Source organism: Melozone crissalis, unplaced genomic scaffold (assembly GCF_028551555.1).
Source record: "Melozone crissalis strain CALT ecotype California unplaced genomic scaffold, PUWL_Pcris_2 ptg000090l_1, whole genome shotgun sequence".
NCBI classification, from domain to species: domain Eukaryota; kingdom Metazoa; phylum Chordata; class Aves; order Passeriformes; family Passerellidae; genus Melozone; species Melozone crissalis.
This window is the reverse complement of record NW_026535867.1, coordinates 6,362,469-6,378,017: the sequence shown is the minus strand read 5'-3', so window position 1 is coordinate 6,378,017 and position 15,549 is coordinate 6,362,469. Positions and strand designations below refer to the sequence as shown.

Below are 15,549 nucleotides of genomic sequence, written 5' to 3'. Positions count from 1 at the left end.
GAAAGACACGGACCTCTGGCACCCACTCTTTAATTCACACTGTATCACATGCTTGGAGTAGCCTGACACGGTCACATTTTGTCCTTAGCTTGAGGTCACTAAAGAAGAATTAGCCAAGAAGAGCAGAACGGAATTGCCAACTTAACTCTGCTGAGATTAAAGACAAAAAATCAAACTGAAACTAAAAAAACCTGAACCAAAAGCAAACAATTGGGTTTATGTGCTGTTGAAACTGGTTCTTTAGGAACTAAATTATGTTGGCTCTGAAAAATGCACCACAAATATTTATGTGCTTAATTAATGTCTTCCAATGTGTCCACTACCTTAAAAATATTTTTTTAAAAAAAGCAGTGGGGCTGTATTGAAAGATGGAAAAACCTTCCATTTGAGTACAGTTTACAGAACAAGAGGTCAAAAAGCTGCATGTGGAACAAGAGCATTTAGACGAATCTGCATTGTGTGGGCAGTTGACAATAACCAGCAACTTTATAAATGTTACATTTTGAGGAACTGAATTCATCTTTCTTATAATTAAATCCTCTAAAATCAATGAGAGCCTCCATTATTTCTACCAGGCTAGAAATTGTTATAGCAAATCTATCTAAATTCCAAAATCTCTCCTTCTGTCAAGAATAATATATACAAGGGTCTCAACTAGCACTTGAGCTTTATTTTGGGGTTTTTTCCCATTTTGCAAGTTCTTCAACAGGAGAGCAAAACAGCAAACAACTTGATTTGCACTGTGTAGACTTGCCTCAGTGAGATCTGAACCAGAAGCAGAAGAAATTAGTCCACACGGATATCCACAGTCCCTCCTTTAAAGGAAGCTGATTCCTTCAGAAGTGTCTCAGCCCAGTGTAGCCTCACACCATCTTACTGTAAAGGTACGGCCAGAGCTCCACCCTTCCTTCCCCTGCAGGCTTCCCTGGGATAGCACCCTCTATCCCTGCTCTGCAAACAGTATTGCATCATAAATACTACAAGAAAAAAATGTTCCATTCAAACAGTGAATAGGAATGTAAAGGAAGCGAGAGCACACTGTTGAATGAGCTAGGAAGAATAAACTATTCTCCCTGAGTCAATATTTTCTGGTTTTGGACTAAATTATTTCCCCCTTCTGCCTGTCTTGCTTGTCTGTTGAGGGTTAAGGAAATATCACAGGTTATTGCTGTCACCTCTCCTGTTCCTGGTCAATAAACAGTCACAGGAATTGCTAAAGAACACCTGAGGAAATGGGACCTTCTAGAGAATTTCTGCAATTCAGTAATCCTTAACAGTACAGTGGCATTTCATGTTTTGCATAAATGTCTGTCATGATATTGCTTCCTCCCTTCCTGGATCTCTAGAGACCTCAACCTTTGCTGAAATTGTCACACCCTATCTTGAGCTAAAATACACACAGAACACAATACTGCAGCTTTTAAAAGAGAAATAACACAAACCTCACACTTTTCCTAGGAATTATACTAATTAATTCAGATTTAACTAAAATCCCATGGGATTAATTCCTAATCTACATGGAGAAGATGTAGCCTTGGACAAGTTTTCCTGATGAACTGCAGTTCTTGGCTTTAGAGAAGAAGCTCCCTGTGACAAGTGAGGAAGTAGAAGGGGGATCTCTGACAAAGAAAGGGATCATTATGACCTTCTAGGATAAACTCTGTGGATCTTTCTCTAAGGGCTGCAACAAGCTCTTGAGCAAGATGACCACTAAACTATAGCTAGGTTCCAAGAAAAAAAAAAAAAGAAATACCAGTCTTGGTGATAAGATTTAAGAATAATGGAAAATCTTTGATAATATTTGGCAAGTGGCCCACATGCTACTTCACTGTCAGTTTTGAAAATGTGGATGTGGGATGTGGATCTTACCACAAGGCTGTATTTGTCTCATTTCAGATTCTGTAGTTAAGAGCTGCAATGAAATCCCCTGCTATTACACATGAGCAGTAAGTGCTGTTCACGCCCCATCCAAGGCTCCTCCATGCCAGCTGCAGCACTAATGAACAAAAAAATGAAAGAGCTGGGTAAGGTATCTCATAAAGCTTTCCGAAGTGGCAGCAATCAGATTGTGCTCATCACGGAGCAATTGCAGCAAAACACCCCAAGTCTGGACAACTACTAGTAATGTGAATTAATGGCAAAGGCAAATCTTTTTAATGGTGTCTGTGGGGGCTGGTTTACTGGCACCGTGTGTCACTAGTAACTTTTCAGGCCCTTCAGTCAGCACTGGTGGCTTTTGCAATTCCGGCCCGGCTCTTACAACACCAGCGGTTTTTCTGGAACCACAAGTTCCAGGAGTACCACAAGGAGTAAGGAAGGAAGACCGAGATTCCATTTCTTTCAAGCCAATGAGTATCTCTGCATGACGCAGGGTAAATATTTAAAAGATAAAAGAAGCCGCTTTGGGGATGTATCCTAAATACATAGAACACATCTCGGTCATCCATGATCACTCAGCCTTGCACAGTTCCTCGCAGCATTCGCTCTGGGAATACGCAGGCTTGGCACCTCCCCAGCGGGGTCCCGCCTCAGAGAGCGGGGGGGTTTCTTTCCCCCTCTCCCCGAAAACGAGCGAAGCACGTTTCGCTCCGTGGAACGCCGCCTCAAGTCACAAGTGATCCGAAAAAGGGACTCGAAAAGGGTTCCTGCTGCTCTCCCGCAGCGACCCAGGCTGACCTCAGAGCCAGCAGCGCTGCCCTCAGAGCGACCAAGGCTGCCCTCAGCGCCCGCGGGGCTCTCCCGCCTCCCCTCCCGCCGCCCGCGCGCCGCCGCCTCAGGGGCTCTGGGGCGGGGCGAGGAAGGGGGCGCGCCGCGCGCCGCTCGTCACGTGACACGCCCCTCTCGCGCCCCTCCGCGAGCTGGGCCCCGCCCCCGCCGCTCCGCCCCCGCCGCGCCCCGGGCTCTGATTGGCTGCGGGCTGACAATGCGCGAGGCAGCGCCCCCCGCCCCGCCCCCCCCGCCGGTTTCACCCCGGCAGCCACGCGCCGCCGGCCGCAAACTGCCGGCGCGGCCGTTACGGGAGCGCAGCGGGCGCTGAGGGGGCCCCATGGCTGCGTCGCTGGGGCCGCTGGTGGGAGCCATCGATCAGGGCACCAGCTCCACCCGCTTCCTGGTGAGCACAGCGCGGCGATCGGAGCGGCACCGGGGGCGGGCGGCGCCCCCGCGGCCTGAGGGATGCCAAGGGTTCCGCGCCTTCACTCCCCTCCATCCCGGCGGGGGCCTCTGCCGTGCCCTTGGGGAAGGGCAGGGGAACGGGCCCGCAGGGCTGGGCTGCGCTGCGCTGCCCGGCTGCAGCCTCCTGTCTGCCGGAGAAGCGGCGCCGCTCGGCCCGGGGCTGCCGGATCCGCCGCTGTCCCTCAGTCGCGTTCCCGCCGCGGCGCGGGGGCAGCGCCCGTCCCGAGGGGAGCGGTCCCGGGGCGAGCCCGACCCCGGCGGCTCTGCCGCTGCTCCAGGGCACTGCGGGATCCCGCTGCTCTGGGCAGGCTGCACTTGCGATCTGTCAGGCTTGCAATCTGTCAGGCTTTCAATCTGTCGGGTACCTCGCCCCGAACGGAATCAAATGGACGAGGTCCTGAGGCACTGGGGAAATAGATCCGTGCGAGTTCGGTGATGTGATTAGCCGGTGTTCAGACAATGCGATGACTCCGCTGTGTTCCCCGCTAAAACCTGCCCGGGGCCTGCTGGAGGCACTGCTGCAGCTCCAGCCCTCGTGTCAGTGCATCTTGGGCACTGTAGCTATTCAGGTGGCTGAACCTGCACACCTTGTGAAACACTGATTTGTTTAAACACTAGAGAAAGATAAGTTTAAGGATAGGAGAATTAATATATTAATAATATATTTGACCCTTTAGTTGAAGGATCTGGTTATTTCTGTATTATGCAATAGGCTGTAACTAATGTTGTTATATATGAAACTTACTATAGATACTTCTGGTTTGCAAATCTCTACAAATGTACTGTCCCCTAGTCACTTAAGTCATGGTAGTTTGACTTAATTAAAGCCCTATGACAATTTCCTCCATGGAACAGAGATATTTACTAAGTATAAAATGTTGTCAAATGTGCAAAGTATGAATTGGGAAGATGAATGTTTTAGTCTGCTCTTGCTGCCTTTTTTTTTTTTAATGCTTCCCCTGTGTGAAATGTTCCTTCATGAAGCAGGAGACTAGAATATCTTCTTGACCTGTGTTACCATTATTACTCAATATCACGACCTTCATGCGATTGTCAAATGAGAAAACACAGCTCTGGGGGCGGAGAGAAACTCCAGACTGACAAATGACACCAGTGGGCTGTCTTGGATGCCAGTCAGGAGTCCTTTTTGGGAACAAACTTGAAGAAGGTCCCTGTAATGCAATAAGATAAATTCTGTCTGCTTTTATGTATATAAAAAGATATCTTTTTTCTTATCCTCAAGGGATAAAACTAGTAGAAGTAAAACTTAAGCTCTTTTTACAGGTGTTTGTACAAGTTCCTCTTAGGAGGAACTTCTTACACTACACACATTCATCAATGATTTTTATGCAGCTGGGGAGATTTTGCCTGCCTACAAGAGGATTCAATTGCTTCCTAATTTTTTCAAGACGTATGTTGTGTCTGCCACTTTTAAATTCTTGTATCCATCTCAGTGTCTCTCAATTCGTCAACATACAGCACTGTCTTAAACTTGACAGTGTGATCATGCCATTATGATAATAAACTTACATTGTGATAATAAAGTTACATAGGCTTGAGCAAATAAGATGCATGATCACTGAGTTAAATCAGAACACAGGGGAGAGGGAGAGAAGTGGGCAAAATGTGCAGACATCTGTTACAACTCATCTCAGTCATTCAGATAACACCTGTAAATGAAGAATTCTGTGCTGGAAAGGGATTGCTGCAGTTGGAATAGAGATTTTGCCTTGAAATGTTTTAAGCCAGAATGTAATGTATTGTTGTCGGTGCCTAAATGATTTCCTTGGCTCTGCTGATCTTTTGCTTTTAGTTGTTCTTGTTACATTTCGCAGTGATGTCTCTACGTTTTTTTTAACTGTAGTGTTTCCAACAGTTTTTGTCTTCACCAAGTCACAAGTCAAAATCCTATACTTTGCCTCCAGAAGAAACAATCAAATAAAGCTATATCACACTGCAAACATTCTTTTCAATGAACAAAACCTGATTTTAGGTAAGGAAGATATTTATTCCCATTGAGCTTTCTCTTCAGAGGGGCATTCATTTTACCCCTCTTCTGAAGTAACATGACCTTTTGGGAAAAACTTGATTAATAACTAGCAAGAAGGGTTAAAAATACTGTAAATACAGTTTCCCCCCCTAGCTCTTATCACTTAAAGTACAGTGTAGTTTTACTTTTAAATCCCATAATTGTAAGCACCTCCTAGATGGCAAGAGAAATCCGTTCATCACGAGCCTTCCAAGGAAGGTAATTTCTAGGAGGCTTGTTAAACTTGGACTTTTTCATAAATTCTGATTGTGCTACTCCTAGTTAAATACTGGAGAGGGAAATTATTGTTTGTCTCTTTTTCTTGCCCCAGCTGTGTTGATTTCGATGCAATTTCAGAACTCCAGCTCTGAACTTGTTTGCCTACAAAGCCATGACCGTTCCTGCTTGCCAGAAACTCATGAAGATACAGCGCAGCATAACAGAAATAGCTTTTCTGCAGGAAGAGTTACATGACAAAGCTTGAGAGATGTGAAAAGTCACTTCTAAAATCTGTTTTCATTATTGTCTTTTCAGCTGTGCAGCTTCTTTCTTCACTTCCATGAGCCTCCTATTTCTGTTTGTTCCTTGAAAATTGTTACAACTCATTGATATTAATTCTTTTCCACTAAGACAACAAAACATAAATGTAACACACAATAATATGTAATAATATCTAACTATACCCCTTTATGTGATTTATTAAAGACCCTATAAAAAGCTTCAATTAAGTGACCAGCCCCTCTGCCTCTCTGCTTGTTCACATACAGGACACCCATGCAGGCCTTTCTTCTCTGCACTCTTGAGACTCAAGGCTCAAGCTCTGATTCTCCATTGGGAGTAGAGGAAGGATGTTATTTATTCCTTTTTTTTAATCTCTCACTAGAGAATTTGGTACACATCTGGTGGCTTTCACTTTCATCTCTGTTCAAGACAGCTGTACAACTCCTAATAGCCTAGACAATTCTTCATTTCTGCTGATAAAATTAGGGCAAAACTGACTTTGGACTGACTTTGGCTTTCCCCCACACACAACTGAGAGGTCAGGAGCATAAACTTGAATCAGTTGTAAATGAATATGAAAGGTTTGAAAACCTCTAGTCCCAACAAATTACAGAAATACACTTCAAACCTTTTTCAACAGGGATATATTGACCTTATCTGATTTATTTGTACTTATTCTCACTTAGTTTCTATCTCTCCACTGTCAAACAGGGACGACATAGGGAATTTTTTTGACAACAGTTGTATTTTTTTGGAGGGAGTGGGAAAGAAAGGCTTTGAGGTCCCATATGTTCTATTTATTCCCTATGTTATATATAATTTTGTATGTTTAAATTTAGTGACTCATTCATCTTTCCACATATCAGAATTCTGTCTATCGGTGTAGAAGTCATAGAATCATGGAATGATTTGGGTCAGAAGGGGCCATAAATATTACCTGGTTCCACCCCCCCACCATGGGCAGAACAGCTTCCATTAGACCAGGGTGCACAGGGCCCTGTCCAACGTGGCCTCAAACAGGGATTGCTCCCAGTGAAACTTTTGAATCCCTTGCCCTGAATAATGGGGACTGTCTGCTGCTTTTGTTGAGAATGTCAGAAGCTTGCAGGTTTGTTTGTGATGGATTAGCAGTGTTTGCCTAGTTCTTCTCAATGGATATGAAAAAATCTGTGCATTCATAGTGTTATTGCTTCCATTGAAAACATGTTCCTGTCACAGCTTATTGCTGTGTCTGTGAGCCCCACACTCCACATTCACTTGATGACTTTATCTAATGGAATCTGTGCTTCCAGCTACCACTAGGAATCCTTTGCATTACCTTCTGTTTCAAGAAATACTGAATGATTAGTGGTGAACGATTACCACATGATATTTAACATTACTAGTATGTCAGATACATAACATATTAACATACAGGTAAAATAAAGTCTTCTATCTCGTGTCCCGTTCCTCGGCTGTTCTAATGGCCTGGACAGGCTCGGGATGGCCTTGGGGCAGCCCGCGCTCCAAAGGACAAAAGGAGTCTTCAGATTTTTCGGTCTTCAGTGTTTATTAATTCTTATCTACAATATTTTCTCTCGGCCCGACAGAGGTCCACACAGCAAGTCAGCCACGAGCACACTGACTGCCCTCGGGGTGGTCACTTATCCTTATACCAAAAACTACGTGTAAGATATTTACCTTTTCTCCCCAATACCTTTCACCCTTATTGACAAGTGCACATTCAGTAAGAACCAATCTCAAAGTGCCACCATCACCACCAAAGATGGAGGACAAGAAGAAGAAGAAGAAGAAGGACAGGACACGCCCTAATTCCTCCATCTTGTCCCCCTAGAACCCCCCTGTACCGAGAATCTAAAACCTGTGTTTCACACTATAATTAATCTATCTCTTCACCATTTATCCCTGTGTGATCCTCCCATCCTCATACAGGTGTTGTTTCCCGTGCAGGATCAAAGTCTAACCACCAAACACTTCTGGCAACGTTCCAGGACCTCCGAGCCCCCCAAGGGTTGTTTGTCTCGGAGACTCTGCACATCAGGACTGTTGTGCTGAGATCCCACAATCTCGCTGTCTTTATTCTAAAAACCTAGTAAATTTGAATATGCTTTTGGCAGGAAGGCAATTTCAAGTAAAGAAATCTTACTGCCTACATGCAAAACAACCTCTCCATTAAGTGTCTTGTGTAGCATTTTGAGATCCATATCCCATTATGCAAGTTGCTTCCTAATGTGTAGTACTGACAGAGCTTTCTCTTTAATAGGATAGACTCCTGTCAAGCCTGAGCTGATAGATGAAACACAGATAAGTAAATAAAGTACCAATAATTCAGTGGTGCTCTTTCTATGTAATCTTTTGAGCTGATAGCAGAAAAGAATGGTCATGTACCTTTTAAAGACTTCTTTTCTGGGCAATGAAGCTTTCAATGTTTTCCAGAGTTTGTGCTGTTTTCATCCTTGGAGGTTTTCAAGACTTGCTTAGAAAAGTTCTTGAGCAACCTGATCTAATCTCATTGCTGATCCTGCTTTGAGCAGGAGGTTGTACTAGAGATCTGTCAAGGTCCCTTTCAGCCTGAATTATTCTGCAGCTCTAATATGTAAGTCAAATGTTTCTAAACATCAAAGTTTCACTCTAAAGATGCTCTTTAAGGTTCCAAAGAAACTGGAGAATCAGAACTTCATCTCCTTTTTGTCAGAGTTGTTCTAATAGTTTCAGGGTAAAGTGTACTGTGTAGATGATACCAAGAGTTTATGGATTAAAAACTTTAAGAGAAACCCCTAAAATTTGTGGTATGAGAAGAGAGCATTAGCAAGTATAGAATAATTCAGTTGTATCCTAGAGGGAGGATGGCTATAACTGAATTTTGTTTCTTCAGCATGCGAGCGGTTTCTAAATCTGGCTCAGCTCTGCTTGCCATGAAAAGGAGGATGGTGTCCTACTGACACGTTCTGCAGCTCACCTGAACCTGCTGCTAGATTCTACTTTCTAGGTCCCAGAAGGTTCTTCACACAAAAGATTCTGCGTCGTGCTGTGGACAAAGAGCCCTTCCCCCAGGATTGCCCCCACTGCCCAGCCAGGCCGTCTGGCTCACTCTCTGTTCACTTCAGTTGAATGTTTCACCGGGTGTCCCTAGCTTGGCCTCGGCAGAGATTCCTTTTGGGAACAGTCACTGCTGGTTAATGAGGCTTGCTGTGCTTTCTCCATGAGCTTCTACTGCAAGGCACAGCCTCTAACTTGGGATTCCTTGAGCACACCCATTGACAGAGTCCTCGTGATTCTCTACTCTGCTGGTTCTTATTGTAGAGTATCCAAATTTAAGTTACTTTTCTGCATGTTCTCTTTTTTTGATGGGTTGTGTTGCTGCAGTGGCATTCTTTTCTTGTCAGACTGTTCATGAGCTCTGCACTTGTAGTTTGTTTTGAAACAAAATGGGTTTTGCTTAGGTACTTTCTTGTTCTTTAGTTTGATAGATTTTTTCATAGATTTTCTCATAGATTCACATAGATCTATTCACATAGATGTCCCATAGATTTTGTCATAGATTTTCACTCTTCCTAAAATGTGCTAACCCAAGAAAACACGCAGATAACTCTGGCAGTAGAGTGGCACAGTAAGAGCTAAAGAAATGCTATTATCAACAACAGTGGGTATTTTACTGAGTAATATTCTAGTATGCATCAGGAGTTTAACTTCTATAACCACCACAAGAAAAAATCTGGTTCTTTTCCAACCCATTAAGGAAAAAAATGCTGCTAAAATTGACAGAGTGACAGCAAAGTTTGCCAAAATAATCTTTGCCTTCCTTAATTTTAAAAGTGTGTATCTCTGAATCCTTGTTATATCGATATTGGGGTGATGATAACAAATTACTATCTGTTGTCACAGCACTGCATTTGTTCAAAATAATAAATATTAATTATTGTTGTATAAACTTCTGTGTTCATAGAAAATTCAATTGTGTAATTTATTTACAGGTGTTTAATGCAGGAACAGCAGAGCTCTTGAGTCACCATCAAGTGGAACTAAAGCAAGAATTCCCTAAAGAAGGGTATGATATTTTTTTATTTTCATTTGTGTAGAGTTTGGTAGAGCTTATGAATTTTTATCTATGAGTCATCAAAACTGAAGCTGATTAATAATTCTTAGAAGCATAGCAGCTGCTATAAAAGCCTGGGCAGAAAAAATGGCATGAAACAGCTCCCACTGGGTGTGCAGAACGTGCCTGAGTTACAGAACTAAAAGTACTTGGTGTTTGGCTCTGGTCACTCATTTACATATTTCACATCTAAACTTTAACGTCTAAACGTTGAAGTTTAAAACTAAAGTTTAAATGAGACTTTAACATCTCATTTAAGGTAATAAAATTGGTAATTTTTACATTTGAATCACAGTCTTCACCTTGGGGTAGAAATATCTTCCTTTGTTTTCTGAGGTTTTGTTTGTTTGTTTGTCTGTTCCTAAATGACCTACCACTTGCTGCCAATGCCCTCTGTATAGAACAAAACAAAACTCTTTGTAAATATGTAAAACATGTTTTGTAGCTATATTTGTATTAAAATCGTCAGCTTGTTTTTCAGACTAGTATTATTTTTTCTTTTTATGTACATTTTTATTAACTGGTGTTTACTGTTTGTTAAAGATGGGTGGAACAAGATCCAAAGGAAATATTAGACTCTGTCCATGAATGTGTGGAAAGGACCTGTGAGAAAATGAAAGAACTGAACATAGACATCGCTAACATAAGAGGTACTTATGGGTAGAGGGCTTTAACATGCTATGGTTGAGCAATTCAGATACCATAGTTTTTAAATGAATAAATAGAAAGGTGGCAGCATGTGCCAGCCTCAAACAAAATGTTAAATTGTACTTGAAAGTAGTTTTTTTGGGAGGAAGAATGAGAAAATAAGTGTGTGTATTAGCAATGCAGAATCTACAAATAGACTTAACCTAATCTTGTAAAATCACTGAGATGAGTGATGAAGAAATTCTGAAATTAAGTTTAGGACTTTAATTTAGGAAAGCTGATTTCCCCTGTCAGTGTTGTTGCTGTCTCAGTTTGTGGCTGAAAAAGAAAGAGGTTTAGAGCATATAGGTTAATCAGCAAAGATGAACTTGTAGAAGTAATATTTCTGGATTATGCCTTGAAAGAATTGGAAGCTTTTTATTTCCCATTTACTTTGCTCTTCTGCTTACCTATTCCTCCCTCCTCTCCACCTCTCCATTCCCTCCCTCACCCCCCAAAAGGGGAAAACAAACCTTCTGAAAAGGATACTTTCTGTTTTGTCCTGAAGCCATTGGAGTCACCAATCAGAGAGAAACAACAGTGGTTTGGGACAAGACAACTGGAGAACCTCTTTATAATGCTATTGGTAACTATGCTTTCTGAATATGTAATATCATAAAATGATCATGTTGTGGAAAAAATGCTTTTGTAGTTTCCTGTGCAAATCTGGTTGTGGCCTAGCCTAGTAATTTCTTGGATTTTTTGATATCTGTGTTGTAAGATGTGTGTTAGCATACATACCAGTGCAGTTTAAAAAAACTCTTTCCATAAAAATTGTTACTTAATAAATCACTTTGTTGGTTTTCAAAAAACCCCACTATGTTCCTGAGGGGTTCCTGGCACAAAATGCTCTGACTTGCACCCAATCACTTTCTTTGAAATTTTCAGGATGCTGGTGATTACACTTTAAAGGAAAATCCTGTTAAGTAGGTTTAATTATTGATGACTTAATGAATACTTATTAATACTCAGAGTTTTGTTTTTAACTTGCTTAGCTTTTCAGATATTGTCAGCTGAAAAATGGTAATTGTCTAGAGTTGGTTTTTTAGGTCAAGTGCCAGATATAGTTTGACATAGTATGACTGTAAAACCAGGACTTGTCTATAGTCAAATAAATTGTAGTTAACAACTTTATCTTAAACCCAGCTACACCTTGATAACTACAACACAGTCTTTTAGTAGAAAGTTTACATAGAAATAGTAAATAATCAACCTGCTATTTGTTTTAATCTCTTAGTTTAATCACAGTCATCTGCTGCATTAGTCACTTGCTTATATTCTGATAAAGTAAATACTCTACTTCTGGAAAATCCTTCTTCTTTCTCAAATAATTTGTTCTTTTAAATCAAATTGATTTATCCAACCATTTTAATTTTTACAACAGTGCCTTTAAAATACAATGGCAATACAATATTCTTTCAACGACATGAAAAGATAAAAATAGACAGGAATTCATTGGCAAGAGCTGTGGTTTCATAGAAGCAGGCTGAACATGTCACTTTTTGTGCATTAAATCACATGATCAATTAATTTTATTCATGGTTTTAGTGTGGCTTGACCTGAGGACCCAGTCAACTGTTGAACGTCTTCTTAAAAGAATTCCTGGACAAAACAAAAATTTTTTAAAGGTAGGAGACATTCCAGAACATTTTAATGGTACCTGCTGCAATCTATAATGTTTTGGATATATATGTTTAAAATTCTCCTAAACCAAGTTACTTGTAGTTTTTAGTCCCTTCTTAGCATGTCAAATAATAAAAAATGAGCACAAGACACTAATCTGAGACTAGAAAATTTTTCCTTTCCTTAAAATAAATGTTTAACACTTATTTAATATCTCACTATGGAAGTGAGACATAATCCTATGCTATCTAGCCAATATAAAATAAACATTACACACAAAAATTAAAGTCAAGTAGGAAAAAAAAGGAAATAATTTACTGGTATGAAATGTATTATCCATTCTCATGCCTTAATATTGAAATTAATTGCATCCAATCGGAGAACAAGGAAGATCATTCATAAAGAGCAAGATCATTCTTTTTTTGTGAGCATATGTATAACAAATTGAAAACTAAATGCTTGTAAAGAAGTGTCACAATTGTTTGATTAATGTTGTCCTTTACTAATAGGATAAATATTATGTACTTTTTATATTATATGTTTCCTACAGGCAGGAAACAGATGTCAAAAAGTGCATAAACTTACTTGATTTTCAAGTTCTAGTAGAATGCAATTTTCATCTTTCCTGTGTTGTCCTGCCCATTTTTGTTGTTGTTACTTATTGTCTAGTCATATGGAGATGTCCTAGATAAGACAGGCCTTCTGCAAACAACTTTTTCCACGTAGATGATCTTTGAACTGCATTTAGATCAGCTTTGATCTTTATCTGTTTTTGCACTGGTCATTTGATTTTGATGTTTTCAAACTTGTATGTTGTATGCTTAGTACTTATTTAAATAATTGCAGAAGTTCGTGGAATTTTTCTGAGGTTTGTGTATTTTCTTTTTCCCTTACTATCACCATTTTTACATATAACTACAGTATTTATGGAAAAGATACTTGCATGATGTTTAAATTTTTTTTTTTAATTTTACAGTCTAAGACCGGTCTTCCACTTAGCACTTACTTTAGTGCAGTGAAACTTCGGTGGCTCTTGGATAATGTGGAAGAGATTAAGAAAGCAGTTGAGGATGGAAGAGCTGTGTTTGGGACTATTGATTCATGGCTTATATGGGTGTGTATTTGTGAGTTTGTTATCACTCTTCTTACAGTGAATTCCCATATCATGTAAGTCTCCATGCATGTGATACTTGATGCCCCCTGATGACACAGTGATAATCAGTCAATAAAAACTACTAAAGAAATTCCAATGAGGTTCCTTGCAAGATGAAATACCAGAGTTCCTAATCCCAAGGTGAAAACTTTTTGATTTTGAAATGTTTTTGTAATTTGTTGGAGTAAGCCTGTATTTCTCCTTGACAAATGCTGTGATTTTTTTGTTTAGAGTTTGACAGGTGGAATAAATGGAGGCATTCACTGTACAGATGTCACCAATGCCAGTAGAACAATGTTGTTCAACATTCATTCCTTGGAATGGGATCCTGAGCTCTGCAAGTAAGCTCAGTTTTTCAGTAATACTATAATTTAAATAGTTTCTAACTAGTTTAAAGGTAAGAATCTCTTATCTAAACTAAGATCAGCAGGTACTGTTCTATTTGCTGTTGACATTAATAACTAAGATTCATTGTTCTCCAGATGTCCAGTTTATAATGGTCTGGATTAAATAAAAGTCGCAGAATCTTTCTGTAGGTGGAGGCCTGGTTCATGGAAACGGTTTAGCTCAGTTGATTAAAGCATGATGCTAATAATGCCCAGGTTGTGGGTTCCATCCCTGTATGGGCCAATCACTTCAGATCCTTGTGGGTCCCTTCCAGCTCAGAATACTGTGATTTAATAGTGTTTTTATTACTTAATCAAATTTGTACAGCAGCTGGAATGATAGCATCTCTATTTGAGACTTCAATTTACTAATAAGTGTGTTATTAAGATACTGTTGGAAGAGGCATGAATTTCTATATAAAAGAGTTGGATAGGTCCTCAAAGATGGAAATATATGCTGCTTTCCTCCAAAATTCAGGGTCCGCTGTAGCAAGTGGAAAAACATGTAGATTAAAAACTAGAAACAAAAGTCCCTTTATGCTTTCTGATTTAGCACTGACTACATAATATACATTATTTTTTGTTGTATTCAGGTTCTTTGAAATTCCTATGGAAATACTTCCAAACATACGAAGCTCCTCTGAGATTTATGGTGTGATGGTATGTTTTCCAATATTTGTGTGAAATTCATCTTGTAAAAATATAGCTGTATCCATTTGGATTTGACAGATTCTATAGATTAGGATTAATGTTTTTTTCTTGACCAATATTTTTTGGTTTATGATTAGTAAGCTATTACCTGCTATTATATAATGTTATAGGAAGTTGAGTATTTGATTACTTTAATGCAGCACCAGTTCTTCTGACACAGTGGCATTTAATTAATAAACTTCAGATTGGATAAACTGGATGTTGGGATTTTGCATTCTTTTTTCTGGTAATTTGAGCTATTCTAAATAAGAATACATGTATTTTGAGTGAACACAAGTTACAAGATGGATTTTTTTAAAATAGAATTCTAACTTCCCTGAAATATTTTTGCTAATGTGTTAATGGAAATGCCGCTAGAATTCATTGTTGATGTTTATTTATGTGAAGGTTGGATAAGAGTGAGTTGTATTAAGATGAATGAGCAAGGTAAATGGAAAAAGATACTGCCTGACCACCAGAACAGAATTGCTCTTCACTTTAAATGTGAACTTCTGTTTCTCTTCCCCTTTCCATTTTTTTTTTCTTTTTCTTCCTTTTGCTGGCTGTAGAAAATCTGTCCTAGCCGGGTGAGTAGAGGCTTCCATTAGGCTGACCACCTTACTCATTCTGCTCAGATGCTGTGCATTTTCATTGGTTTAAGGATTAGAAAAAGTGCACTCCTAGGCCAATAAATTTGCTGTGTGTTTCCAAATCTGAGATAAAAAAAATAGATAAAAGAAATAAGTTCATGCCAAAATTATTTCTAAAACGTGATCTCAGTGTATGTGTTTGTCCTAATTTCCACACTGTTGAATATTTATTTTATAGTGAGATAAAAAATACAGCTACTAGCTAATAAATGTTAGCTATAGCATTTTATAAAGGAGAAAAAGTGTCCATTCTCTCTAAAAATATTAATCCTGTGGTAGCTAAACATCAGATTCATGTAGAGCTTTTTAGTGCATTTATAAACACAGTTACCTTAAATACAGTTAATTAAAATGTGAATTAATTCAGATTGGAAATACACTTGCATGGCTTTACTGAAAATTCATTTTCACAACTGCACAAAAAACCAATTTAAGGAAACAAGTAGAAATTGTCAGGAAAAAGTTAAATAATTAAAATTTTCAGGATACCCTCACTAAGTTAGCACGTGACACTGAGTAGGGCAGAATGTTGATCTGCTGGGAGGGCAGGAAGAGTCTGT

The 15,549-nt window shown here is 39.8% G+C and overlaps 1 protein-coding gene across 6 annotated transcripts in view; it reads left to right on the top strand.

Annotated features, from left to right (window-relative positions):
- The first annotated feature begins 3,005 nt into the window (after positions 1-3,005).
- Positions 3,006-15,549, top strand: part of GK (glycerol kinase) — a 33,111-nt gene continuing 20,567 nt past the window's right edge. For 3 of the 6 annotated variants that reach the window (XR_008484027.1, XM_054291288.1, XM_054291285.1), the window contains exons 1-9: positions 3,006-3,112; positions 9,679-9,752; positions 10,344-10,450; positions 10,996-11,073; positions 12,036-12,115; positions 13,087-13,224; positions 13,495-13,604; positions 14,243-14,309; positions 14,909-14,926. Coding sequence is in view for 4 of the 6 variants with exons in the window: in XM_054291288.1 (XP_054147263.1) it covers positions 3,047-3,112; positions 9,679-9,752; positions 10,344-10,450; positions 10,996-11,073; positions 12,036-12,115; positions 13,087-13,224; positions 13,495-13,604; positions 14,243-14,309; positions 14,909-14,926 (738 nt within the window). In the remaining 2 variants the exon portion in view is untranslated. Of the gene's footprint in view, positions 3,113-9,678; positions 9,753-10,343; positions 10,451-10,948; positions 11,074-12,035; positions 12,116-13,086; positions 13,225-13,494; positions 13,605-14,242; positions 14,310-14,908; positions 14,927-15,549 lie in introns of all 6 variants that reach the window. The other 3 variants (XR_008484028.1, XM_054291286.1, XM_054291287.1) reach the window with 2 other exon arrangements.